Below are 27,493 nucleotides of genomic sequence, written 5' to 3'. Positions count from 1 at the left end.
AATTATTTCAATCAATAATTTGATGTTAAACCTGTTTTGTTCCAGGCGGGTTCGTGGCGAGGCCAAGAAATGCCGTAAAGTTTATGGGATCGAGCACAGAGATCAGTGGTGCACAGCCTGCCGCTGGAAGAAGGCCTGCCAGCGCTTCCTCGACTGAACAGCAGAGGGTGGTGAAAGAACCTAGAGTGGAGGGTTGCGGGGGAAGAACGGCCTCTTCCTCCTGATGATTTAGCCGTTGGTGCTTTTATACGTTCTTCCATTTGGAATCATAACATTTTGTACTCAAACTTGTTTTTGTTTTTTCTTACAACTGTTTTTGTCAAGTCTGTATTTTATGAAGACTAAGAAGAGCTGTGATGTGAACTTTGACCTGATGAACTATTTACTCAACTGAGTGATTCTGGTGAGAACTTTTAAAGGTCACTCAGCTCTCAGGTTTCTTCTAAAGCAGCTCCATCGCTATGATCGCTTAGTAACCATGGTAACGCTCCAGCTGCATTTTGTGGGTCCACTGCTCTGGTCCAGAGTGAGACATCACAATAACAATATACTATAGATTGTGATTCGATTTGGATCAGACATTTGTAAAAATCCCCAGCAGGTTAATCTGAATTACTTTTCAGTGACTTTAAATATAGCGCCACCAGGAGGTCAAAATGCTCAGTGTTCAGCACTTTAATTCATACATACATACAGCACTTAGAAAGGTCTGCTGTACCTCAGGCTTTACCATGATTTATGTCAAACCAAAATCTTAAAAAATGGTTTGCTTTTTATGTAATAAGACAAATCTCTTTAATCTCAAAGCAAATAAATAAATAAAAAGGTTTTTTTTTTTTTTATCTTTTGTAGATTAGAAAACAAGATCATGGATTTTCTGAAAGAACCAAAAAACATCACTTTACAGCCAGTTGTCTTGACAAAAGTCAGGAAATTGAGACAAAAACAAGCCACTGACCATCTGCTTCAGACAAGTTATTAAATTAGAGAACAACAGTCTTTATTGTCATTGTACTTGGGGGGGACAACAATAAAACTGTCCAGTAATCACTTTGTTAAAGGTGTGAAATGAGACGTGGCAGACGGGCACCTCGTCTCCTGAGGGTGAGCTGATCCAGACAGAATCAGTTCTGTCACTTTACATTTTACAGACTGATTTAAATCAAACATTCTGTGAGTGTGAAGTGTGTGTGTGTGTCCATCCTCTAATGTTTCTAAAGAAAACAGGCTGTAAAAGTGATGAGCTTGACACTACTAAAGGACAAAAATACTTACTGAAGCTGTTATTTCGGCAGTATAAGTATTTTTTATTTATTTTTGATCATGTTAAGATTTTTTGTTCATCAAAGTTTCAGGATCATATTGACATTTTTTTTATAATGGTGCCAATTTTTTGTAGTTTGATTTGTGTAAACATTGAAGCACTGCTGTTATTTCACCTTAAAGGTGTTAGAAATCATGGTGCTGCATGTGACGGCGGTCACGTGCTGACCTAGTGTAAACGACCTGCTGCAGGATGTTCTCACAGGTCACACAAAACGCAGCACGTCTGCAATTTAAGTTTTTATTAAACGCGAACCCATTCAGTCAGTATTAAACTGCAACATGCATTATTCAAACAAAAAAACAAAACATGCAGCAGGTACAGGTGATTGGTCCACTCCATCAGACCCCACCCCTCGATGCCTCTGCTGTAACAAATTATATTTACAGTCCAGTCCCGTGAAGGCAGCAGAACAGAGGCGTCACTCTGCAGCATTAGAGCCAGAATCTGAAAAAGAATAAAACATGTTAAACTCTCCTCTACTATGTGACATTTGGAGTGGAAAAGTGGGTGTGGCTAAATAAAGCATGTGGTGGCAACGCCCATCTGCAACACACTTGTCCTTAACCGCTTATCCAGGTTGGATCACAGGGGCAACAGCTCCAGCAGGGGACCCCAGACTTCCCTTTCCCCGGCCACACTGACCACCTCTGACTGGGGGATCCTGAGGTGTTCCCAGGCCAGTGTGGAGATACAACCCCGGGCGAAAATTATGGAATCACCGGCCTCGGAGGATATTCATTCAGTTTAATTTTGTAGAAAAAAGCAGATCACAGACATGACACAAAACTAAAGTCATTTCAAATGGCAACTTTCTGGCTTTACGAAACACTATAAGAAATCAGGAAAAAAAAATTGTTGCAGTCAGTAACGGCTACATTTTTAGACCAAGCAGAGGGAAAAAAATATGGACTCACTCAGTTCTGAGGAAAAAATTATGGAATCACCCTGTAAATTTTCATCCCCAAAACTAACACCTGCATCAAATCAGATCTGCTCGTTAGTCTGCATCTAAAAAGGAGCGATCACACCTTGGAGAGCTGTTGCACCAAGTAGACTGACATGAATCATGGCTCCAACACGAGAGATGTCAACTGCAACAAAGGAACAAACAAATTGAAACAAACAAAGGAGAGGATTATCAAACTCTTAAAAGAGGGTAAATCATCACGCAATGTTGCAAAAGATGTTGGTTGTTCACAGTCAGCTGTGTCTAAACTCTGGACCAAATACAAACAACATGGGAAGATTGTTAAAGGCAAACATACGGGTAGACCAAGGAAGACATCAAAGCGTCAAGACAGAAAACTTAAAGCAATGTGTCTCAAAAATCGAAAATGCACAACAAAACAAATGAGGAACAAATGGGAGGAAACTGGAGTCGACGTCTGGGACCGAACTGTAAGAAACCGCCTAAAGGAAATGGGATTTACATACAGAATACATCATTAACACCTAAACAGAAAAAAACAAGGTTACAATGGGCTAAGGAAAAGCAATCGTGGACTGTGGATGACTGGATGAAAGTCATATTCAGTGATGAATCTCGAATCTGCATTGGACAAGGTGATGATGCTGGAAGTTTTGTTTGGTGCCGTTCCAATGAGATTTAAGAATGAATGAAAACTGTTTATTTCGAACATTTGATACAACAACAAATACAAGATAGATCAGTGAAAACAACAACAAAAATGTTCCTACTGTGTACCCAACATGTCCGAAAAGGGGTAGGGTGAAGCATCAGTTTATTTATCCCTACCCCTTCTTCCCCACAACCAGTAATACCCTTTGCCTCGTACACATAGATTCCTACACACCTAAACCGATATCAATATATCTATCTATCTATATCTATTTCTCTCTCTCTCTCTCTCTCTCTCTCTCTCTCTCTATATATATATATATATATACACAAACATAAATATACACCTACACATACCTACTTACATACAAAATACTATATATTTACAAGCCGAAGCAAAAAACAAAAACACCCTAACCCTCATTACCCTTCCTCCTCCCTATACCTAGAAAAAAACATTTTTGTACCGCTGTTTGAACTGGTTCATGCTTGGACATTGCTTGAGCCCCACTCCCAATCTGTTCCACATCCTCACCCCGCAGACAGAAATACAGAAACCTTTTAATGTCGTTCGTGCCCACTGATGCTTTAAATTAAATTTCCCCCTCAGATTGCAATCCCCTGATCTGTTAAAAAACATATTTTTAATATTTGCTGGAAGTAAATATTAAAAATTTATTAAAATTAATTTATAAAGATGACTGCCTGAAGAGAACATGTAAATTTCCACAGTCGATGATATGGGGCTGCATGTCAGGTAAAGGCACTGGGGAGATGGCTGTCATTACATCATCAATAAATGCACAAGTTTACGTTGATATTTTGGACACTTTTCTTATCCCATCAATTGAAAGGATGTTTGGGGATGATGAAATCATTTTTCAAGATGATAATGCATCTTGCCATAGAGCAAAAACTGTGAAAACATTCCTTGCAAAAAGACACATAGGGTCAATGTCATGGCCTGCAAATAGTCCGGATCTTAATCCAATTGAAAATCTTTGGTGGAAGTTGAAGAAAATGGTCCATGACAAGGCTCCAACCTGTAAAGCTGATCTGGCAACAGCAATCAGAGAAAGTTGGAGCCAGATTGATGAAGAGTACTGTTTGTCACTCATTAAGTCCATGCCTCAGAGACTGTAAGCTGTTATAAAAGCCAGAGGTGGTGCAACAAAATACTAGTGATGTGTTGGAGCGTTCTTTTGTTTTTCATGATTCCATCATTTTTTCCTCAGAATTGAGTGATTCTATATTTTTTTCCCTCTGCTTGGTCTGACTGCCACAATTTTTTTCCTGATTTCTTATAGTGTTTCTTAAAGCCAGAAAGTTGCCATTTGAAATGACTTTAGTTTTGTGTCATGTCTGTGATCTGCTTTTTTCTACAAAATTAAACAACTGAATGAACATCCTCCGAGGCCGGTGATTCCATAATTTTTGCCAGGGGTTGTACCTATGGCATGCTCTAATCTCTGTAATAAAATTTTATGGTCAACAGTATCAAAAGCAGCACTGAGGTCTAACAGAACAAGCACAGAGATAATTTCTCCACCTAGTCCTGGGTCTTCCCCGGGTCTCCTCTCAGGTGGACGTGCCTAGAACACCTCTCTGGGAAGGCGCCCACGAGGCATCCTTACCAGATGCCGAACCACCTCAGCTGGCTCCTTTCAACGTGAAGGAGCAGCGGCTCTACTCTGAGTTCCCCACAGATGACCGAACTTCTCAACTTATCTCTAAGGGAGACACCAGCCACCCTCCTGAGGAAGTCCATTTCAGCCACTTGTACCCGCAATCTAGTTCTTTTGGTCATGACCCAACCCTCATAGGTGAGAGCAGGAACGAAGACTGACCAGTAGATCGAGAACTTCATCTTTTGGCTCAGCTCCCTTTTCATCACAACACTACAGTAGAGTGAATGTAACGCCGCCCCTGCTGCACTGATTCTCCAGCCAGTCTCATGCTCCATCGTCCCCTCACTAGTGAGCAAGACCCCAAGGTACTTCAATTTCTTCATTTGGGGCAAGACCTCATTCCCTACCTGGAGTAGACAATCCATCTGTTTCTTGCTGAGAACCACGGCCTCAGATTTAGAGGTGCTGATCCTCATCCCAGCCGCTTCACACTCAGCTGCAAACTGATCCAATGAGTGTTGGAGGTCACAGGCTGATGAAGCCAACAAGACCACATCATCTACAAAAAGCAGTACTAAGACCCTGAGCCCACCAAACTGGAAACCCTCCTCCCCCCGACTACACCTTGATACCCTGTCCATGAATATCACAAACAGTATTGGTGACAAGGCGCAGCCCTGGCAGAGGCCAACCTCCACTGGAAACGAGTCTGACTTACTGCCGAGCACCCGAACACAGCTCTCGCTTTGCGAATACAGAGACTGGATGGCCCTGAGAAGGGACCCCCTCACTCCAAACTCCCACAGTACCTCCCACAGTATCTCCCGGGGTACCTGATCATACACCTTCAAGTCCACAAAACACATGAAGACTGGATGGGCATACTCCCAGGTCCACTCCAGGATCCCTGTGAGAGCTGGTCGGTTGTTCCACAACCAGGTTGGAACTCGCATTGTTCCTCTTCAATCAGAGGTTTGATTATTGGCTGAACCCTCCTCTCCAGCAACCTGAAGTAGACTTTATCAGGGAAGCTGAGTAGTGTGATGCCCCTGTAGTTGGCACACACTCTCTGGTCCCCTTTTTTTAAATATGGGGACCACCGCCCCAGTTTGCCACTCCTTAGACACTGTCCCAGACCGCAACACAATGTTGAAGAGACGTCTCATGCAAGACAGTCCCTCCACACCCACAGCCTTCACCATTTCTGGACGGATCTCATCAACCCCCGGGGCTTTGCCACTGTGGAGTTGTTTACCTACCTCAGTGACTTCCACCAAGGAAATTGATGATGATCCCTTTCAGCTTCCAGCTCTGCCCCTACTATAGCAGGTGCTCTGGTCTGACGCAGGAGTTCCTCAAAGTGTTCCTTCCAGCTGTGGACTACATCCTCAGTTGAGTTCAACAGAATCCCATCCTTACTGTAGACAGCTTGGATGGTTCCAAGTTTGCTTCTCCTGATGTGCATCACGGTCCTCCAAAACACCTTGGTGTCGACCGAAAGTCGTCCTCCATGGTTGCTCCGAACTCCTCTCACACCCGCTCCTTTGCCTCCCTCACAGCAGAGGCTGTTGCCCTTTCCGCCTGTCAGTTCTTTGCAACTGGCCCCGGAGTCCTCTGAGATAACATATCCCAGAAGGACTCCTTCAGTCAAGTGGCTTCCTTAACCACCAGTGCGATTCCTTGAGGCACCTAAGACCTTCAGGCCACAGCTCCCCACTGCAGCTTCAGCAATGGAAGCTTTGAACATTGCCCATTCTGGTTCAATGCCCCAACCTCCACCGAGATTCCAGAAAAGGTCCGCCAGAGGTGTGAGTTGAAGCTCTGCTGGAAAGTGGGCTCTCCAGATGTTCCCAGTTCACCCGCACTATCCGCTTGGGCTGACCAGGTCTGTCCAAAGTCCTCCCCAACCCTCTGATCCAACTCACCATCAGATGGTGACCAGTTGACAGCTCTGCCCACGTTCTCCCAATCACACCTCTCCAGGTGTCTCTGTCATTGCCCACGTGTGCACTGAAGTCCCCCAGCAGAACAATGGAGTCCCCCACTGGAGCACCATACATAACTCAATTCAGAGACTCCAAGAAGGCCAAATACACCAAACTGCTGGTCAATCCATACGCACAAACAACAGTCATAGTCACCTGAAGGCGCATGGAGGCGACACTCTCATCTACCGGGGTAAACTGATGTAGCGGCACTCAGCTGGGGACCCATGAGCATCCCCACACACGTCCGGCACCTCACAGTCCAGAAAAGAATAAGGTCCAATGCCTGTCAAGGAGAATGGTTCCAGAGCAGAGGATGTGGGTGAAGGAGAGGCCCACCGGATCTAACTGGTAGTGCTCCACCTTCTGCACAAGCTCCGGCTCCTTTTCCCACAGTGATGTGACATTCCACACTCCCAGAGCTAGTCTCTGGAACCTGAGTCTGGTCCACTGAGGCCCTTGACTTTCAGTGCCACCCAAGGGACAGTGCGCCTGAGCCCGGTGGTTCCCCCTGCGGGGGGGTGAGCCCACACGGTGGAGATGAAAAGTCCATCTTGCCTTTTGAGGCTGTGCACAACCAGGTTCTGTGGCAAACCTAGGCACTCGCTGATGGGCCCTCTGTCCAGGCCTGGCTAAACATGGGGGGCCCAGGATCCCCTGGGCTGGGTCACATTTCCTCTTCCTCATTTTTCCATGGAGTGAACCATTCTTAGGCTGAATCTCAATTCTACCCCTCAGCCCTTCCTCTTACCCCTTCCCCTAAATTTTGCGCGGGCACAACATACAGAGGGGTGTCTCAATTCTCTTTTTGGAGCGAGGCGGAGGGGTAGTCGGAGGGCGACAAACCCCTCCAAACAGAGTGTGCATCCAGATTCACTCTGTTTGGAGGAGTAGGAGGAGCTTACTGCTGTCTCCACAGAAACAAACATGGTGCCGAAAGAGCCGCACAAATGAAGCGGCTTTCATTACAAATTACGCTCTTTATAACTTGCCAAAAAAAACTTTACAGACAGTTGTCCATGACAACAGTGTGTCTGCTGCTGGATGCAAGTTACGCAAATTGTCGTTCTGAAGAATATCGTAACTTCGCTTGTGCGCTGAGGCGTTATAATGCACATACACACGAATGCTACGATAAGACACTTTTATATCTCACAACGGAGAAAATCATAATAAAGGATAAGCACGTTAATTTGTATGTTCATAAAGCTTTGGATAATAGCGCCCCCTGCTGTTGGTTAGGGTTAGGGTCTGTAACACGTGTATTTTGTAAACAAACAGGGAGCCCTGAACACACTCGACTCCTAATAAGAAAATGAGAAGTTTCTGTGTTCTAAGTAGTCAGATAAAGACCACTGGGAGTAAAAAGGAAAATATCTACACACACATGTACATGTGTAACACATAATCTGACGTCCTAACAGACTGATATTATTTGTCAAGGAAATTTCTAAAGGCTGGATGCAAAAAATGGGAGAATTTGAAAAAGAAATATAAGGTTAACAGAACTAGATGCAGCCCAAAACATACAGGTGCTGGTCATATAATTAGAATATCGTGAAAAAGTGGATTTATTTCAGTCATTCATTCAAAAAGTCAAACTTGTATGATGTAGACATTCATTCCACAGACTGATATATTTCAAGTGTTTACAGTGGTCCCTCGCTATAACGCGGTTCACCTTTCGCGGCCTCGCAGTTTCGCGGAGTTTTTTAGTCCAATTTTGCATGCTTTTTTTTTTTTTTAAACAGCACATTGTGTTCTGTGTGTCTGTTTATAATCTTCTCGCCCAGAAGAAAAAAAGAGCACCAACAACTACCCATAACTATGTTCTTCACTCGGAAAAAGACACCTGCACCGAGGTGTCACTCAGTGGAAAAAGGCGCGACAGTGGCGCGGCGCCAGGATGCAGAGGCGCAATCAGAGGATCTCTGAAATACTAGTCAGTCATTATTAATAATTTCGTATGTGTCCAACCTCGTCGGTTGATCGTTAAAATTAAATTCGTTAGTTCTAAAAGCCATCATAATTATTTATAGGAAAACGTTCCATTTTTATTTCTCAAACAAATGTTTGGGCCTGAAAACAGGTTGGTCTTATTTTTCTACTAAGGTTTGAACTTTGAGAGTGTTTACACACGAGAGAAAAGGTTAATGCCTGTTTGAGAAAAGTGTATAAAGTGTGTAGTGAGGGGTTTTACAGCCTTAAAACATCTTTAAAGGAGACCTGCATTGAAAAAAATGCAGTCAGATCTTTGGACCAAAAAATGACTTACATTTACACATGAGATCCTTCTGAATGAAGTAAAGTAAGTCTGCAAGCCCAGATCTGTCATTCAACGGAGAAATCTTCATTTGAAAATGACAAATTTACAGCTAACATTTAGCCCTCCGCAAACTGTCCCTGTCATCATGGACGCTGCCGAGACGTCACGGACAAGACCCTCTCCCAGCATGCACTGCGTCAATTGTAATTTGTGGATTTACGTCAGTTTGCATCTGCACCTTTTTCTTGTCTTATACAGAAGGATCTACTTTTTTTAAAACTTCATATTGTCTTGCGGCATGTTTGGTGAGTACACATTTCTTTTATTTGTGCTTGAAAATTACTTTGGGGGACTTTTTCATACGACCGTTTGATTGAGTGGTGTCGCAATGAAAATCTACTGTCTTTCGCCTCCGGTACCATCGCGGGATATGGAGGCGAGACCCGCAAAGAATCCCAGTCATTAAAAATATATAAACCTCTCAGCATCCATGGAGCTCTGGGGCTCCGACTGTCGAGACGTGTGGTGCTGTGGATTTTACCGCAAGAAGTCTGTCCTCGCAGCAACAGGTGTACTGGCCGCTTCACATTAAAACAGCGAGCGTAGCAGAGGCAGAGAGCGGGAGAGGAAGAACGGCGCCCGCTGTCGATGTCGTTGCTGATCTGAGCACACAGATCTGTATCTCACATTCATTGCAGCTTACTTTTGGATGTTGAAACCAGGACATGTATAAGTAACATTACTAACAGATAAAATCAATTTCAATGCGGGATCGGACTGAAGGCGGGAGCGCGTCGTCTTGTCCCTGACGTCATGGAAATGATACGGCTGTACAAACTGTTTTCACAGAGGGATAAATTTTAGCTGCAAATCTGTCATTTTTAAACGAAGATTTCTCCGCTGAATTACAAATCTGGGCTTACAGATTTACTTTACTGCATTCACAAGGGTCTTATAAATACATACTAATTAATTATTAATACCACAAAATTCTCCGACATGATTGTGATGAGAAATCTGTGACTCCTATTTCTTCGCACTGACAGAGAAAGGCGAGAAAATAAAAAGAGCAAACAGGGTGCTGCAACAAGTTGCACTTCAGCTGCCATGTTGACAAACTGAAGACGGCAGTTTAAAGCAACGCAACATGATGACGTCAAACTCATGAGACGGGCATTTTTTTTCCCCTCTAAGGTGGAGGGGTGTCTCAATTCATAGGGTTAGAGGCGTACCCCTTCACCTCACCCCTTGTTTTAAAGGGGTAAGGTGAAGGGCCAAGGGGAAGGGGTACAAAAGAAAACTGAGACTGGGCCTTAGTCTGGCTCCTCGCCTGAGACCAGTTTGACATGGGAGACCCTACCAGGAGCACGAAGGCTCCAGACAACACAGCTCCCAAGTTCATAGCAGCACACAAACCTCGCCACCACGATAAGTTGATGGTTTCCGGAGAGGAGCCATCATCTTATCGTTATCACCATCTGCAACACAATCTTACAGTAATACTGCAATAGAAGTCTCACATTAATAGTTTTAAGCACTCAGGAAATCTTGCTTTAAAGTGACGACCTTCTCAAAAATTACACCATGAAGATATTTTTGGGACTTTAGACAGAAGAGTAGTGATTCAGGTAGACTCACTCTTTCCATCACACGCGACGATCTTGACCTTGTCAACCCTCACCAGTTCCGTCACCTCCCTGAATTCCACATCATTCAGAACAAACGTCCAGACGTTGTCACAGAACCTGTAGGTGTTTAGTGACCCCTGGAGGACAAACAGAAACACAGCAAGAGTGTGAAACATCTACTCCTTCCAGATCACAAGCGCCGTTTCACCAAACCTAGAAAACAGATGTTCCAGTTATCACAGCTGACCTGAGCCGCGACTCAGTTTTAGGAAAGCAATGGCATGCCAGTTGCCATGGCAACATGTTTTCTGCATCCTGACAAGTTTCTGCAAATAAACCTTTTATGTGTCTCAGTTTTTGTTTGAGTCCGTGGTCTGGTTGAAGCTGCTAGTTGAATCCATTTTTGTTATCTGAATAAACTTCATTGGCTCCACTGTGGAGGAAAACGCAAACAGGAGCAAGCAGACATACAGACGACCCTCTGACACGCTGTTGGAAGGACTTCAACAGGAAACATAACCTCTAGAAGTCACTGAAGTCACCTTCAACATTAATAAATGCCACTTTAAGTGAACATATGGGAACGAGAACAAAAATATGACGGAACCACACAAAATTATTAGTAAATATACTAATTAAAATGTTCAGCCACAGCATGAAGTTATGGGAAATAGTAGCTGAAGCTTGGCTTAGAAAATCTGTGACCAGCAATATGGTTTCATGCTGAGAAAGAGCACTACAGAAGCAATGTTTGCTGTGAGAATACTGGTGGAGAAGTACAGAGAAGGCCAGAAGGAGTTACATTGTGTGTTTGTGGATTTAGAGAAATCTTATGGCAGAGTGCCAAGAGAAGAGCTGTGGTATTGTACGAGGAAGTCTGGAGTGGCAAAGAAGCACGTGAGGGTGGTGCAGGACATGTACAAGGACAGTGTGACAGCAGAGACGGGTGCAGTAGAATGACAGACTCATTCAAGGTGGAGGTGGAATTACACCAAGGATCAGCTCTGAGTCCTTTCCTGTTTGCAGTGGTGATGGACAGGTTGACGGATGAGAGCAGACAGGAGTCTCTATGGACTAGGGGACTAGGAGAAGGGGAATGAAAGCGAGAGTGTGTAGGGGGGAGCCCAGTGGAACAGTTCAGTTACAAGGAGTAGAAGTGGTGAAAGTAAATGAGTTTAAATACTTGGGGTCAACTGTTCAAAGTAATGGAGAGTGTGGTAGAGAGGTGAAGAAGAGAGTGCAGGCAGGGTGGAGTCGGTGGAGAAAGTTGGCAGGAGTGATTTGTGACCGAAGAATATCAGCAAGAGTGAAGCAGAAAGTTTACAAGACAGTAGTGAGCCCAGCTATGTTGGACGGTTTAGAGACAGTGGCACTAACAAAAAGACAGGAGGCGGAGCTGAAGATGTTGAGATTCTCTTTGGGAGTGACGAGGATGGACAAGATTAGGAATTAACATATCAGAGGGACAGCTCAGGTGGGACGGTTTGGAGACAAAGTCAGAGAGGCGAGACTGAGATGGTTTGGACATGTGCAGAGGAGGGACCCAGGGTATATAGGGAGAAGGATGCTGAGGATGGAGCCACCAGGCAGGAGGAGAAGAGGGAGGACAAAGAGGAGGTTTACGGATTTCACCTCCCAAGAGCGCGGGGTGAGACCAGGCTGTGTCCCCATGTTCAGCAAGAATGTATTGAAACTGAGACAAACATCCTGACAGCACACAAAATATGACATCTACAGGAGAAAGTAGTTTGAAAAAACTGCCAACGTCCTGCTTTTGAGAAAAAGAAAGAGGCCAAGAGAGAGACCTACCAGGAGAAAGAAACGTCATCTCCCCAATATGCCCTAAGGACACAACTATGACAAAACAACCAATAAACATGGACTACAACTCCTACAACTCTGTGGTTGACTGCGTCTGTTCATAGTCAGTAGAGTCCTGTGGTAAACACACCTACAGCTCATCTCTGGGTGATGACTTCATCACTGAGCTCAGCCTGGTGTCTCACAGTGTCCATAGTCAGCCCACTAACAGCCCCATCAGATCCCAGTAAAACCACAGATCAAGAGGGAGGACAAAGAGGAGGTTTCTTGAGAAGAAACCCTTGTGGAAGACGAGAATGACTGAAAACAGGTTTTGTGGTGCTGAGTAGGTAACAGTTAGCCAGCTACACATATGAAGCGGATGGAGTTGAATTTAAATTTCCTTCCTGATAACATCACTGGATTCTGCTTCAAAGTCTAGGTCAAAGGTCAGAGGACTCACCCTGAAGTTGACTCTGTTGCGGACTCTGTTGGCAAGCGCGGTGTTGATGGCTTTATCGAACTGTAGGAGGACCTGCAGAGCCAGCTGAGGAGTGATCTGCTGAGTCTGACACAAACACACAACCACGGCATCAGTCTGCAAGTCCAAACAATATTTGAGAGGAACCACAGCTTTAAAAGCCACATTTAATCAGAGGACCAGTCCAGCTGCTGATCACCACAAGGAATACAGGCCTGCTTTTCTTTTCTTGAATCAGATGTACAGATAGGGACCATAACACTGAGCTCCTTTCTGTGATATTTTAGTCCGCCATCTGGGAGAGAGATTGTCATGAGATTGTGAGATTAGAAACTATTGCATGTTATTATAAGAAACACTTTTGGAAAGTGTCACATAAACGTGTATTTGTTATTTCTACAGTATTTGGGGGAGGTGATGTAGCAGGGGTGGTGGCCAAGTGGTTAATGTGCTTGATTTCAGTTCAGAAGGTTCTGGGTTCAAATCCCACCCCTGCCACATTTCTCCATGTAATGTGGAGTTGCATCAGGAAGGGCATCTGGCTTAAAACTTGTGTCAATTCAACATGCAGATCCACCTTGGATTTGCTGTGGCGACTCCGAGTGCAAACAAGGGAGCAGCCGAAGGGACTTACTATTTGGGGGAGGTGATGGTCTAGTGGTTCTTCTTCTTATAAGGTTTTGAATAATCAGGTCCCATCTTATCTTAGGGACCTCATAGTACCATATCACCCCAATAGAGCGCTTCGCTCTCAGACTGCAGGCTTACTTGTAGTTCCTAGGGTTTGTAAGAGTAGAATGGGAGGCAGAGCCTTCAGCTTTCAGGCTCCTCTCCTCTGGAACCAGCTCCAAATTCAGATCAGGGAGACAGACACCCTCTCTACTTTTAAGATTAGGCTTAAAACTTTCCTTTTTGCTAAAGCTTATAGTTAGGGCTGGATCAGGTGACCCTGAACTATCCCTTAGTTATGCTGCTATAGACATAGACTGCTGGGGGGTTCCCATGATGCACTGAGTGTTTCTTTCTCTTTTTGCTCTGTATCCACCACTCTGCATTTAATCATTACTGATTGATCTCTGCTCCCCTCCACAGCATGTCTTTTTCCTGATTCTCTCCCTCAGCCCCAACCAGTCCCAGCAGAAGACTGCCCCTCCCTGAGCCTGGTTCTGCTGGAGGTTTCTTCCTGTTAAAAGGGAGTTTTTCCTTCCCACTGTCACCAAGTGCTTGCTCACAGGGGGTCGTTTTGATCGTTGGGGTTTTTCCGTAATTATTGTATGGCCTTGCCTTACAATATAAAGCGCCTTGGGGCAACTGTTTGTTGTGATTTGGCGCTATATAAATAAAATTGATTTAAGCGTTGGGACCAGAAGATCCTCGGTTCAAATCCACGCCTGACTGGAAACTCACTAGGGGCCCTTGGGCAAGGCCTTTAATCCCCTATTGCTCCCAGTGTGTAGTGAGTACCTTGTATGGCAGCACCCTGACATCGGGGTGAATGTGAGGCATTATTGTAAAGCACTTTAAAATTTTGGGCACAAATATCAAACTGACCACAATGAAGACATCAATGTAAATAAATACCTTGTTTTTTTTGTTTTTTTTAGGTGGGTGTTTGAGACTTTTAGTACCTTTGATGTTTATATCTGTATCAATTTTTATCTTTGGACAATTCTTGTATTTGTGCATGATTTTTATGTTATGGTATACTTATTTTAATCACACTATAAATTCATTCTGAATTAAAATGATTATGTTTGTGTTTTGCTCATCAGTAGATTTTATGCGTTTTTATGTTTTGCTTGTCAGTATATTTTATGCATTTTATTTTTGTTTTTTGGTCGTCAGTAGATTTTATGTATTTTATTTTTGTGTTCTGCTCATCAGTAGATTTTATTTTTGTTTTTTGGTCGTCAGTAGATTTTACGTATTTTATTTTTGGGTCATAAGTAGATTTTATGTATTTTATTTTTGTGTTTTGCTCATCAGTAGATTTTATTTTTACGTTTTGCTCGTTAGTAGTTTTCATGTATTTTTTTTACGTTTTGCTCGTTAGTAGTTTTCATGTATTTTTTTTTATTTTGCGTTTTCTCCTCAGTTGTTTTTATGTATTTTTGTTTTATTTGTGTTTTGATCGTCAGCAGATTTTATGTATTTGTAGATGTAATTTTACTACCCCAACAAAAATCTATGAATTAACTAAAACCTGAACCAGGACTGACTTGCTCTCAGATAGCTGGGTGTTTTAAACTGGTATCGATGGACAGAAACAACATTTAATCCTTTGGGACCGAGAACAGTTAGCAGAGTTAGCACGGTGTAACTCGGCGGTACCTGTATCAGCTCGTCCAAACTCTCCTGCAAACTGTTTCCCAGCGTGGTGTTTCTATACAGCTGGTACGCCATGACGGCACCTCCGGAAAGTTTATGTTAAGAAAACCGAAAAGTGACTACGCGCAGAACGAAGCTAAAAAAAAAAAAAAGCGGAGCTAAGAGCTGAGCAGGACACTGACCCTGCTGCTTCTTCTTCGACTGTGAAGTCTGCGTCTTAGGGCCTTATCGCCACCTAGCGGCTGAGAGTGAGGGTTGCTAAATCTAACAGTAGAATGAAAGCTAGCACTGGTACCAGTGTTTTTTTCTTTCTTTTTCTCTTTTTCCTTTTTTTCTTTTTCCTTTTTTCTTTTCTTTTTTCCTTTTTTCTTCTTCCTTTTTTTCTTGGTACCACAGTCTCTTGTGCAAAGAGACTGGTAGCGTGTTTTTGAAAACATGGCTGTGACTGGTCCATCTGATACGTCGGCTGCTATTGGCTATCACGCCACGCTCTGTGATTGGCTGTAGTGTAACCGCCGAAAATGTAAGTTGGTTCCACAGTGGTTCCACTCCTCCAGAGACTGGTATCAGTGCTACGTTGTAAACAAAGGCTGCAGCCAATCAGAGAGCAGCATGTCTCAGCCAATCAGCAAAATGTCAGAATCCTCACGTGACCAAATAACCCGATACCGACTCCTTTGCCTTGGCTGGAGGAGTGGAATAGAGGTGGGTGATACCGGGAATTTTGGTATTGATCCGATATCAAGTAAACACAGGCCCAGTATCGCCGATATCGATATTGATACTTTTTCATATTTAAGCTTCATAGATCCAAAGGATCCAAAAGACCTAGGATAGAATTTCGCCAAACACTGTACGTGACAACAAAATACTTTATCACAATCAACATTTTTGTTTAAAAAAATCACTCAACACAACTTAAAACAAAATCTCCTGAGGTAGAGGGCTGACAAACCACAATACAACAAAATTAACACACCACAACAAATCCTGTAAACAGTTTCAAACTTATTCTGTTTTTCAAGTTGAATAAAATAATACAAAAAATAAGGAATTTCTTCCCTTCAGTGCACTTCTGGGTTTAAACAAAATAAAAATAAGTGAAAATGAAATAAAGAAAGTATAAATAAAGAGGGCCCACAGTGTCCCCCTGTTGAGAACAAAGGATTAGAGGTTTTTATTTAACAGTATCATGTTCACAGTGTCACATGTTGACTCAAGGAGAGCGCTGAGTGGGCGGGCCAGGCTGAGCCTACCCGCATGGCTGTTGGCTGGCGCCACTGAGCCACGTCACAGCGCAACAACAAAAGACCAGAGGGTGGAGGGTGCGCTGCTCCATGTTGTGTGACACAGCGCAGCGCTGCTCTTACAGAGAGTAGACTGACGAATCTGCATGTGCAGCAGTCAGTGCGTGCGGGAGAGAAAAAAAGCTTGAGTATCGACCTTTTTACACGAGGATCATTCAATATCAATACCAGCGTTGGTATCGATATTATTGATATTAGGATCGATCCGCCCACCTCTAGAGTGGAACCAAAGATGGGGAAAAAATGAAGATTACATTTTTGAGTTTAAAGTCACAAATATACGAGAATAAACATGCAAATTTACGAGAAATAACATGCAAATTTGTAATTAAAAACATGCAAATCTGCAAGAAAAAAGTAGCAAATTTGCCACAATAAAACATGCAAATTTTCGAGATTAAACATGCAAATACGAGGTCTGTTAGAAAAGTATCCGACCTTATTATTTTTTTAAAAAAACATGGATTTGAATCACATGTGATTGCGTCAGCCAAGCTTGAACCCTCGTGCGCATGCGTGAGTTTTTTCATGCCTGTCGGTTGCTTAATTCGCCTGTGAGCAGGCTTTGAGTGAGGTGTGGTCCACCCCTCTCGTCTATTTTTTATTGCGAATAAATGTCTGAACGATTTGGATCTTTGCTGCATCAAGTTTTTTCCAGAAACTGTGAGAGACCTCCAGGTGGACACCGTTCGAAAAATTAATATGGCTTTCAGGGACGATTTTATGGGGATTAAACAGATTACGGGGTGTTACTGCTGCTTTAAGGATGGCCCACAACTGCTGAGAGCGCGGCGCGCTCCCAGCCCCCATCGACAGGCTGACACCCCGCTGGAACAACCAGATCATTTCCAACGTGAAAGCTTTGTTGATCCGGGACCTCGTCTGACTTTCACAAAAAGGCAGAAGATGTGGACATCAGCGACGCGCGGTGGAGCAGCTTCTCTTTCCATGACAAAAACTCCTGTAACAGTGGAATGTGCCATTCATTTCTAAACTGGACGCTGTCTTGATCCGGTATGTCATCTGACTAGCACAGGAATTGTGAAAAGACGTGGACATCAGCACTTTTCCGGCACATTAAGACAGACGTGCGGAGGAGTTCCGCGCGTCGCGTTGCAGCTGCTCGGCGCAAAGCAACGCCATGATGAAGCCTCACGGGACATGTTCTGGCATGTCCAGCTCATGCACAATCACAATCGGATATTCACACGACTGGAAAGCAACCGGAATCCGTCTGAAATCCACCTGAAAGCTGTCCTGAGAGACCAACACCGAGATGGTTTTGTCCCGCGTAATGAACGGCTCCGTGGCGCGTCCCTCCGCTTTTCTTTCCATGAAAAAAACTCCTGTAACGGTGGAATGTGCCGGAAAAAGTGCTGATGTCCACATCTTCTGCCTTTTTGTGAAAATCAGGTCCCGGATCAACAAAGCTTTCACGTTGGAAATGATCTGGTTGTTCCAGCGGGGTGTCAGCCTGTCGATGGGGGCTGGGAGCGCGCCGCGCCGCGCTCTCAGCAGTTGTGGGCCGTCCTTAAAGCGGCAGTAACACCCCGTAATCTGTTTAATCCCCATAAAATCGTCCCTGAAAGCCATATTAATTTTTCGAACGGTGTCCACCTGGAGGTCTGTCACAGTTTCTGGAAAAAAATTGATGCAGCAAAGCTCCAAATCGTTCAGACATTTATTCGCAATAAAAAATAGACAAGAGGGTGGACCAGTGCTCTCTCAAAGCCTGCTCACAGGCAAATGACGCAACCGACAGGCATGAAAAAACTCACGCATGCGCACAAGGGTTCAAGCTTGTCTGACGCAATCACACGTGATTCAAATCCATATGGTTTTTTAAAAAAATAATAAGGTCGGATACTTTTATAACAGACCTCGTATGTGAGGAAAAAAAGCAACAAATTTGCAAGAAAAACGTAGCTAATTTTCCATATTAAACACGCACATTTTCGAGATTATGAACATGCTAATCTGTGAGGAAAAAAGTAGCACATTTAACACTCGCTACATTATTTATTATTATTATTATTATAATTTTATTATTATTAAAACAAAGATCTCTTTTCCAAGGTAAGCCTGGCCAAGAAAGCAGCTTAAAAACAAAGTTTCAAGAGGAGAACTTGGAATCAGACAACAATAAAACAGACAAGTACAATCTGGTCACATCATAGAGTTAATATGGGGCCTCATAAGCAGGAACAAGAACGATATGAGGCAGATACTTTGTCCCTCATAATGTTTTTAAATGTTCCAAGAGAAGTTAGTTCCCTCAAGTTCAAAGTTCTCTGTAGTGAGTTCCAGGCAGCAGGTGTGAAGTACATGAAGGATTGCTTACCTAACTCAGTGCAAAATTTGGGGACATTAAGCAAGTAGGAATCACTGGAACGCAAGGAATAAGTGTTCTGGGTTCTCAAAATGTAGCCACATAGATATTAGGGGAGTAGACCTAAGATCGCTTTGTAAATAAAAATGTACCAGTGTGAGAAACGATGTGCAGCCGACGAGGGCCACTCAACTCTGCTATATCAAGTACAATGGTGAGTGAAGGTTTTGTAACATGTAACAAACCTCAGGGCACCGTGACACACAGAGTCCAAAGACTGGAGACAGTTAATAATTTGATAAATAGCCAAATTGTCATAGCTAACATCCAGGCTAACTGTTAGCTGCATTTGCATTAACTGCAAGCAAAAGCATGATAGCATTATTTCTCTTATCTGTCAGACATTAAATATTGAAACCGCTGCCCATATATTAATTCTTTTTGACTGTAAAAACGAACATGATGAAGTCATTGTTCCGTCTCATTCCATCGCTATAAGGTGCCAACAGGCTGCACTTGCATGTGCATTTATGTACCTGTAGTTTTACGTGTTCTAATGTCACGGTGTCTTTTTCTTGCAAATATACATGTTTATAATCTCGCAAATTTGCATGTTTAAATCTAGCAAATTTGCGTGTTATTTCTCGTATATTTTGTTATGTTTTGGACGCGGTCGGAGCACCGACCCAGCGTTTGAAAGGACCCAGCATAAATAAGCAGAGCACGGTTCAAAAGGTAACAGAATTTAATAAACATAACAGTGAGTGAAGTGCTAAACAACTAAAACGTCCGCGGTCTGGTGAGGTGGAAACACGGCGCGCTCTCAACAGCGCAAACGGTCCGGAGCCACAGCAGTTCGGACCCAGGGACCCCGCCGACACCCCCCAGGTGGCCGCGACAAACCAAGTCTGTGAAGAAAGAAAACATGGAGGTGAGTCCAACTCCACACAGAGAGACACAACTCAAAGGTGCACGCAATCAGCAAACACTTCCTGGCTTAATCTATACATCAGCTTCTCACCCTGCAGGCACGGAACAACTCAGTTCAAATCTCCACTGCAGCAGAAGCTGATTAGACAATTAGCATAACGTGACAGCTCACTAACACAAGGTGTGAGGGACACCAAATCCACTGTCATTACTTCATAAAAGTCACCAAAAACCGAATTACCTCAGAAGTGTGCTGAAGAGCGTGAGACCTCACCCAATCCTCCTTCACAGACTGTGGCGTCAAACCTGGAGCGGTCTCTGCATCCGTGATGGTGAGATTGTTCTCCTGACGTCGATCTCACACGTCTGCTCACAAGGTCGAGTCTCTGGCAATCACACACTGTGCATTCAAGGTTTAATGCAGCAATCTCTGATTAAGACAAAATACACCACAGCTGTGAGTCCTGATGACCTGCACGTGAAAACAAGCCTCAGGTGTTCAGGGGTGAGGTCCTAATGCTCAGCCACTCAGTCCTGAATGCATACCACCTGGTGGGAGAAACAGAAAACAAAAACCAAGCCAGCCAAACACCCCAGCACATAACTTATTTGTGACTTTAAACTTGAAAATGTAATCTCCATTTTTCCCTGTCTTTAATCAAATCAAATCAAATCAATTTTATTTATATAGCGCCAAATCACAACAAACAGTTGCCCCAAGGCGCAATTATTGTAAGGCAAAGCCATACAATAATTATGGAAAAACCCCAACGGTCAAAATGACCCCCTGTGAGCAAGCACTTGGTGACAGTGGGAAGGAAAAACTCCCTTTTAACAGGAAGAAACCTCCAGCAGAACCAGGCTCAGGGAGGGGCAGTCTTCTGCTGGGACTGGTTGGGGCTGAGGGAGAGAACCAGGAAAAAGACATGCTGTGGAGGGGAGCAGAGATCAATCACTAATGATTAAATGCAGAGTGGTGCATACAGAGCAAAAAGAGAAAGAAACAGTGCATCATGGGAACCCCCCAGCAGTCTAAGTCTATAGCAGCATAACTAAGGGATGGTTCAGGGTCACCTGATCCAGCCCCTAACTATAAGCTTTAGCAAAAAGGAAAGTTTTAAGCCTAATCTTAAAAGTAGAGAGGGTGTCTGTCTCCCTGATCTGAATTGGGAGCTGGTTCCACAGGAGAGGAGTCTGAAAGCTGAAGGCTCTGCCTCCCATTCTACTCTTACAAACCCTAGGAACTACAAGTAAGCCTGCAGTCTGAGAGCGAAGCGCTCTATTGGGGTGATATGGTACTATGAGGTCCCTAAGATAAGATGGGACCTGATTATTCAAAACCTTATAAGTAAGAAGAAGAATTTTAAATTCTATTCTAGAATTAACAGGAAGCCAATGAAGAGAGGCCAATATGGGTGAGATATGCTCTCTCCTTCTAGTCCCTGTCAGTACTCTAGCTGCAGCATTTTGAATTAACTGAAGGCTTTTCAGGGAACTTTTAGGACAACCTGATAATAATGAATTACAATAGTCCAGCCTAGAGGAAATAAATGTATGAATTAGTTTTCAGCATCACTCTGAGACAAGACCTTTCTGATTTTAGAGATATTGCGCAAATGCAAAAAAGCGAGTCCTACATATTTGTTTAATATGGGCTTTGAATGACATATCCTGATCAAAAATGACTCCAAGATTTCTCACAGTATTACTAGAGGTCAGGGTAATGCCATCCAGAGTAAGGATCTGGTTAGACACCATGTTTCTAAGATTTGTGGGGCCAAGTACAATAACTTCAGTTTTATCTGAGTTTAAAAGCAGGAAATTAGAGGTCATCCATGTCTTTATGTCTGTAAGACAATCCTGCAGTTTAGCTAATTGGTGTGTGTCCTCTGGCTTCATGGATAGATAAAGCTGGGTATCATCTGCGTAACAATGAAAATTTAAGCAATGCTGTCTAATAATACTGCCTAAGGGAAGCATGTATAAAGTGAATAAAATTGGTCCTAGCAATCCTGACAGTATTGAGATACAATAATTTGGCCATATTGTACAGCCCGACTGTCAACTAGCTGAAAACTTTGAATATTATTTACGTCGACATTAAAAAAATGCTTAAAGTGGCAGGGAGTTAAGAGGGCTGTAATTAGGGGGGTCAGCTGAAAGGCAAAAAAAGAAAAATGCTTAAAAAGGCAGACGCTGAAAGGTTTTAGTCATGCTAATGCTCCCCTGAAGCATTTACTCAAAAGCAAAAGTCTGAAGGACCTAATTGAGATGGTGAGATGCTGAAGCGCTTTACTCGTTCATGTCCGCGGCATGTACATATTACAAAATTACTATTTTTTTTAATTTAAGCAATGCTTTCTAATAATACTGCCTAAGGGAAGCATGTTGTTATGTGTCGACGCGGGTTGAGGAGCGGACCTGCATCAGACAGAACCCAGCGCTACAAATAACCAGAAAAGCGGTTCCAAAAACAATATATTTATTACACCCGCTGTGCATAAAAAGTGTAAAAACAAAATAGCGTCCTTCTGGTGGAGTGACTGTTGGCACGCTCTCCAGCGACCGCAAGGATCAAAGGCCCGGCGCTCCTGGACCCACTACCACCACCGCCAAACACCCCCAGTGTGACACAACCAACTGACTCTCTGTGAAGCAAAGAAGAGGTGAGGTAAGTCAGCAGTTACAACAATATCTTTCAAAAGACACACGCTATCAGCAACACATTCAGGTCTGTATCTTTTTAACTTTATGCAAATGAGCAGCTTCTCATAACAGGTGGAGGATCACTTATCCGCACAGCCACAGCAGTGAGAAGCAAGCTGCACAATTCTCATCACAATTCAAGTATACTGTGTAACAAAACACCAAGTTACTATCAACAATTAGTCAAACACTTAATTACCTTTAATGTGTGCTGACAGCATGTGTCTTCACCCTTCCTTGCTTCACGGGCTCGATGTGTCAAACACAGGCGCGGTCCTCAGCGTCTCACAAACGAACATCACAAGGTCGAGTTCCCGGCAGTTCTGCTTGAATCACACATGACTTAAATGCAGAACGCCATCCAATTATCTGCTTCAGCTGAAAGTCTTTAAGGTTGCATGTGAGCACCCGTCACAGGTGCTACACATGATGTTGATGAGGGTGAGGACTCTTCAGCCAGCACCTTCTCCACAGACAAATCAGTTTCCATGCCACCTGAAGAGCAAAGAAAAGAAAAGAACACCAAAATATCCAGCCACACCCCCCAACACACAACACATGTATAAAGTGAATAAAATTGGTCCTAGCACAGAACCTTGTGGAACTCCATAATTAACCTTAGTCTGTGAAGAAGATTCCCCATTTATATGAACAAATTGTAATCTATTAGATAAATATGATTCAAACCACCGCAGCGCAGTGCCTTTAATACCTATGGCATGCTCTAATCTCTGTAATAAAATTTTATGGTCAACAGTATCAAAAGCAGCACTGAGGTCTAACAGAACAGCACAGAGATGAGTCCACTGTCTGAGGCCATAAGAAGATCATTTGTAACCTTCACTAATGCTGTTTCTGTACTATGATGAATTCTAAAACCTGACTGAAACTCTTCAAATAGACCATTCCTCTGCAGATGATCAGTTAGCTGTTTTACAACTACCCTTTCAAGAATTTTGAGAGAAAAGGAAGGTTGGAGATTGGCCTATAATTAGCTAAGATAGCTGGGTCAAGTGATGGCTTTTTAAGTAATGGTTTAATTACTGCCACCTTAAAAGCCTGTGGTACATAGCCAACTAACAAAGATAGATTGATCATATTTAAGATCGAAGCATTAAATAATGGTAGGGCTTCCTTGAGCAGCCTGGTAGGAATGGGGTCTAATAAACATGTTGATGGTTGGATGAAGTAACTAATGAAAATAACTCAGACAGAACAATCGGAGAGAAAGAGTCTAACCAAATACCGGCATCACTGAAAGCAGCCAAAGATAACGATACGAGGGCTGTCAATAAAGTAACGGTCCTTTTTATTTTTTTCAAAAACTATATGGATTTCATTCATATGTTTTTACGTCAGATATGCTTGAACCCTCGTGCGCATGCGTGAGTTTTTTCCACGCCTGTCGGTGACGTCATTCGCCTGTGAGCACTCCTTGTGGGAGGAGTCGTCCAGCCCCTCGTCGGAATTCCTTTGTCTGAGAAGTTGCTGAGAGACTGGCGCGTTGTTTGATCAAAATTTTTTCTAAACCGCACGTCTTTCATTAAAAAAATCTCCTTTAACAGTGGAATATCCGGATAAAATGCTGAAACCGACTTCTTCTGAAACTTCTCTGTTCTCTCACGACGTCCTGGATCAATAGAGCCTGAAATGTGGAGGTTTTCAGCTTGAACAGGCTGATGACGGCGGCTGAGAGCGCTGCACGACGTCTCGCACCATGGGAAGTCCTTAAAGCGACAGAATCACCTCAAAATCTCTCATCAGCCGTTAAAATTTTCACTGAAAACAAGCTTAATTTTTTGAACCGTGTCCACTTCGATGTGTCTCACAGGTTTAGAAAAAATTTTGATCAAACAAAGCGCCAGTCTCTCAGCAACTTCTCAGACAAAGGAATTCCGACGAGGGGCTGGACGACTCCTCCCACAAGGAGTGCTCACAGGCGAATGACGTCACCGACAGGCGTGGAAAAACTCACGCATGCGCACGAGGGTTCAAGCATGTCTGACGTCAAAACATATGAATGAAATCCATATAGTTTTTGAAAAAAATAAAAAGGACTGTTGCTTTATTGACAGACCTCGTATGTCTTTGGGATGGTTATGAGTAATTTTTTCTCTAATAGTTAAAATTTTATTAGCAAAGAAAGTCATGAAGTCATTACTAGTTAAAGTTAAAGGAATACTCAGCTCAATAGAGCTCTGACTCTTTGTCAGCCTGGCTACAGTGCTGGCTTTAATAGCCCTAATACGCCATCGTAGGCCATCAAATAAGACAAAAGAAAAAAATTTGCTTTGATGTTGAAGCCTAAATATCACAAAATACTATTGAAAAAAAAAAGATATTTCATGATGGTCCTGATGGAGTCCCTGGATTTGTTTCACTCTCAGATGGTGACTGAGCAGGTTCCTCCAAATCTGAGACCACGGCCCAGAGCTCTGGCTGCGCAGAAAAAAGGGGAAAAGGGATCATTCAATGTACAAATATGTAGTTTGTATATATGACACAATTCATTTATGTTCTTTTTCGGAACATATATCAGTCTTGTAGAATTCTTGTAATATAGAGGGATGTAAAATCAACAAGTCTCAGTCATGTTAAAGAAAGAAGTAGTTATGTTTTGTCTGGAAACTCCACCTCCTGGGGCCACGCCCCATGGGAGGGAAAACTTTACGGGTGAAGCAGTTAGTTAGCCACGTGGTGTTATAGCCTCTTGACCAACACTAGAGGTCAGTGCCAACACTCCAGTCCAGGTGGTGGATGTAATGCTCCATATAAGCTGGTTGCCAACTGCCATTAAACATGAAGAAGAAGAAGAAGAAGAAGAAGAAGAAGAAGAAGAAGATTTTCCTTGGTGGTGTCTCCCCTGGTCTATGAGAAAGAGAGGGTTGAGTTCTGGGGTTGGAGGGGGTAACGTTGTGTAGTGAGGAGAGCCAGGATAGGGAGCGACCCAAAATGGGGGGGCTTGATGAGGCAGGATTTAAAGTTCTCATTTAATTCTGTGATGATGTTAAGAAAGCCCTTAACCCGCTCAAGCTATCCTTGGAGATCTGAGACCAGATTGGGGATATTTTGCACACCAAGATGTCTAATGGGAATGTACTGATTCTTTGTAAATCTGAAGTCCAGAGAACGAAAGCTCTGAAGCTCAGGGAGTTCGATAAACGAGCAGTTCAAGGATTTGTGCTCAGTCAAGAGTCTGATCGAGGTGTAAAAGGACTTATTTACATTTCTCCAGACATTTCTGAGGGCGATTTACTTCAAAATCTGAAGGGAGGAGCTGTTGTGGGAGTGAAGAGGTTTAAGACTCAGAGAGAAGGAGCTGAAGAAAATAGTCCTGTGGTGCTTGTTATATTTAAAGATGAAATGCTCCCACAACGAGTTCCTCTCAGATTTATGGTTTATCCTGTTAAACCATATGTACCCTCCTCTCCGCTGTTTGCCAGCAGTTTGGGCCTGTTGCGGCGGTGTGCAGGGGTGAGGTGTGGAAATGTGGAGAAGGACATGATCGATCGCAGTGCACAAATGATACTGTGAAATGCTGTAACTGTGGGGGCTTTCAGAGGACGTGTGGCCCACATTCAAGCCCAACAAGTGGAGAAGGTTAAGGAGTCGGAGAGCATCTCTTATGCAGAGGATGTGAGGCGAGTTAAAACCTCTAGAGGCGCCGACCACCAGGTGTCGCCCTTTGCCGCAGACTCAACAGAGGCCAAACCTACAGTGCCAGATAATCTCTTAGTGGTTGATAAAACTGCTTTCCTTGCATTTTTGGTGGAGATGCTGTGGGCAGTAAGGCAGGTGGAGACTTCAAGTGATATTAAGGCAATAACTGCCAAAGAGGCTCAGAGGTTTTTAGGAGTTGAGGTACCTCAGAACACTTGAACATAACCTATGTTCGATGGGGTTCTGGGGTGCCTCTGGGACACTCTGAAGGTTTAAGGTAGATCTACATGTTCCATGTTTTACAATGGAATGCCCGAAGCCTTATTGCAAATGGACAAGAAATTAAAAAGTATGTAGATGAATTACTGCTCAAACCCGATGTAATATGGGTACAAGAGACTTGGCTAAAACCATACCTAGATTTTGTGATACCTAATTATGAGAGTGTGAGGTTAGAGACCGTTCTGATAGGCCTGGAGAGGGGTGTGCAATATTTATTAAAGCATGGGTTCAGTATCAAAGGTTATCATTAGACACTCAATTGGAGTGTTTAGTAGATAGAATTTGGGGTACACAGGGTAAAATAAATGTTATTAATCTTTATAATCCATGTTTGCACCTTAGCACTTGTACTTTAAATGAAATAATGCAGTCAGTTGGGGGCGTCAGTATTGTGGGTTGGTGATTTTAATGCACATAACCTGCTCTGGGGTAGTGGTGAGTGGGACTCTAATGGTGTGGTGGTTGAGGATTTTATGGATTGTAATGGTTTAGTATGTTTGAATGATGGCAGGCCCACGAGGTTTGATATTAGATCACACAGGTTTTCTTGTATTGATTTAGCTCGAGCTTCTCCGACATTGGCTCGGGTTGGAGAGTGGGACTGTTTAGGGTCCAGTGCACTAGGGAGTCATCACTTTCCAATTATGCTAAAGTTTAGTAATATTTTGGTAAAGGAAGATTTTGGTAGGCCTAAGACTTTTGATTTTAGTAAAGCAAAGTGGAGGGGATTTGTGGAGGGGTGTAATGGTGATCTGGGTCAAGTACATGATGATACGATAGATGAGTGGTGGGACAGTCTGTGTGAAATCATTACGGAAAATGCTCATAAATATATTCCTCAGATACGAGGTGTGAAGGAGACGGTTAGTGTCCCGTGGGGGAACAGGACATGTACAGAAGCTGTAAAACGGAGGAACCGAGTTTTTAGTGTGTTAAAGAAGTACCCTTTATATCAGAACTCCATTGTATATAAGAGGTTGGTAGCTGTGGCTCGAAGGACAATTAAGACAGATAAACAAGACAGTTGGAGGAAATATTGTAGTAAGCTGAGGGCGGAGACGTCAGTGGCTGAGGTTTGGTCAGCTGTACGTCATATGGCTGGGATTTGTAGGTGCAGATTAATTCCTGTGTTCGAGCATAAGAGGGTGGAAGCCTTATGTGACAGCCACAAAACAAATATGATGGCTGAGAAGTTCCAGGAAGTTCACTGCAGTGATAATATTGGGGTGGGTGGGAGCAGGCAAAGGAACGAGACTT

The 27,493-nt window shown here is 43.3% G+C and overlaps 2 protein-coding genes across 3 annotated transcripts in view; one reads left to right on the top strand and one right to left on the bottom strand.

The window, feature by feature from the left end:
• Positions 1 to 1,632, top strand: part of znf395a (zinc finger protein 395a) — a 62,421-nt gene extending 60,789 nt beyond the window's left edge. Inside the window, exon 10 of the mRNA XM_034182970.1 lies at positions 46 to 1,632. Within this exon, the coding sequence (XP_034038861.1) occupies positions 46 to 157 (112 nt within the window). The 3' untranslated portion in view covers positions 158 to 1,632. The remainder of the gene's footprint in view (positions 1 to 45) is intronic.
• On the bottom strand, positions 1,551 to 15,218 carry gtf2a2 (general transcription factor IIA, 2). Of its 2 annotated transcripts, none has more exons than XM_034182982.1 (4): positions 15,026 to 15,218; positions 12,677 to 12,781; positions 10,424 to 10,550; positions 1,551 to 1,771 (listed from the first exon to the last, which is right to left on the bottom strand). In XM_034182982.1, the coding sequence occupies exons 1-4, from the start codon at positions 15,095 to 15,097 to the stop codon at positions 1,746 to 1,748; spliced, it is 330 nt and encodes a 109-aa protein (XP_034038873.1). In that variant the 5' UTR covers positions 15,098 to 15,218; the 3' UTR covers positions 1,551 to 1,745. The 2 variants fall into 2 exon arrangements, with proteins under 2 accessions (XP_034038873.1, XP_034038882.1); XM_034182991.1 differs by having other exon boundaries at positions 12,677 to 12,785; positions 15,030 to 15,218.
• Between the last annotated feature and the right edge of the window lie 12,275 nt (positions 15,219 to 27,493).

This window comes from Thalassophryne amazonica, chromosome 2, assembly GCF_902500255.1.
Source record: "Thalassophryne amazonica chromosome 2, fThaAma1.1, whole genome shotgun sequence".
NCBI classification, from domain to species: domain Eukaryota; kingdom Metazoa; phylum Chordata; class Actinopteri; order Batrachoidiformes; family Batrachoididae; genus Thalassophryne; species Thalassophryne amazonica.
This window is presented reverse-complemented; position numbering and strand designations above follow the sequence as displayed.

Bases quoted from the DNA above. Each gene is read 5' to 3' on its own strand.
- gtf2a2 (XM_034182982.1), bottom strand. From the start codon at position 15,097: ATGGCGTACCAGCTGTATAGAAACACCACGCTGGGAAACAGTTTGCAG. The intron at 10,551-12,676 runs GTGAGTCCTCTG...TTTGTCCTCCAG, and splicing joins GCAACAGAGTCAACTTCAGG to GGGTCACTAAACACCTACAG. The intron at 1,772-10,423 runs GTGAGTCTACCT...ATTCTTTTTCAG, and splicing joins CGTCGCGTGTGATGGAAAGA to ATTCTGGCTCTAATGCTGCA.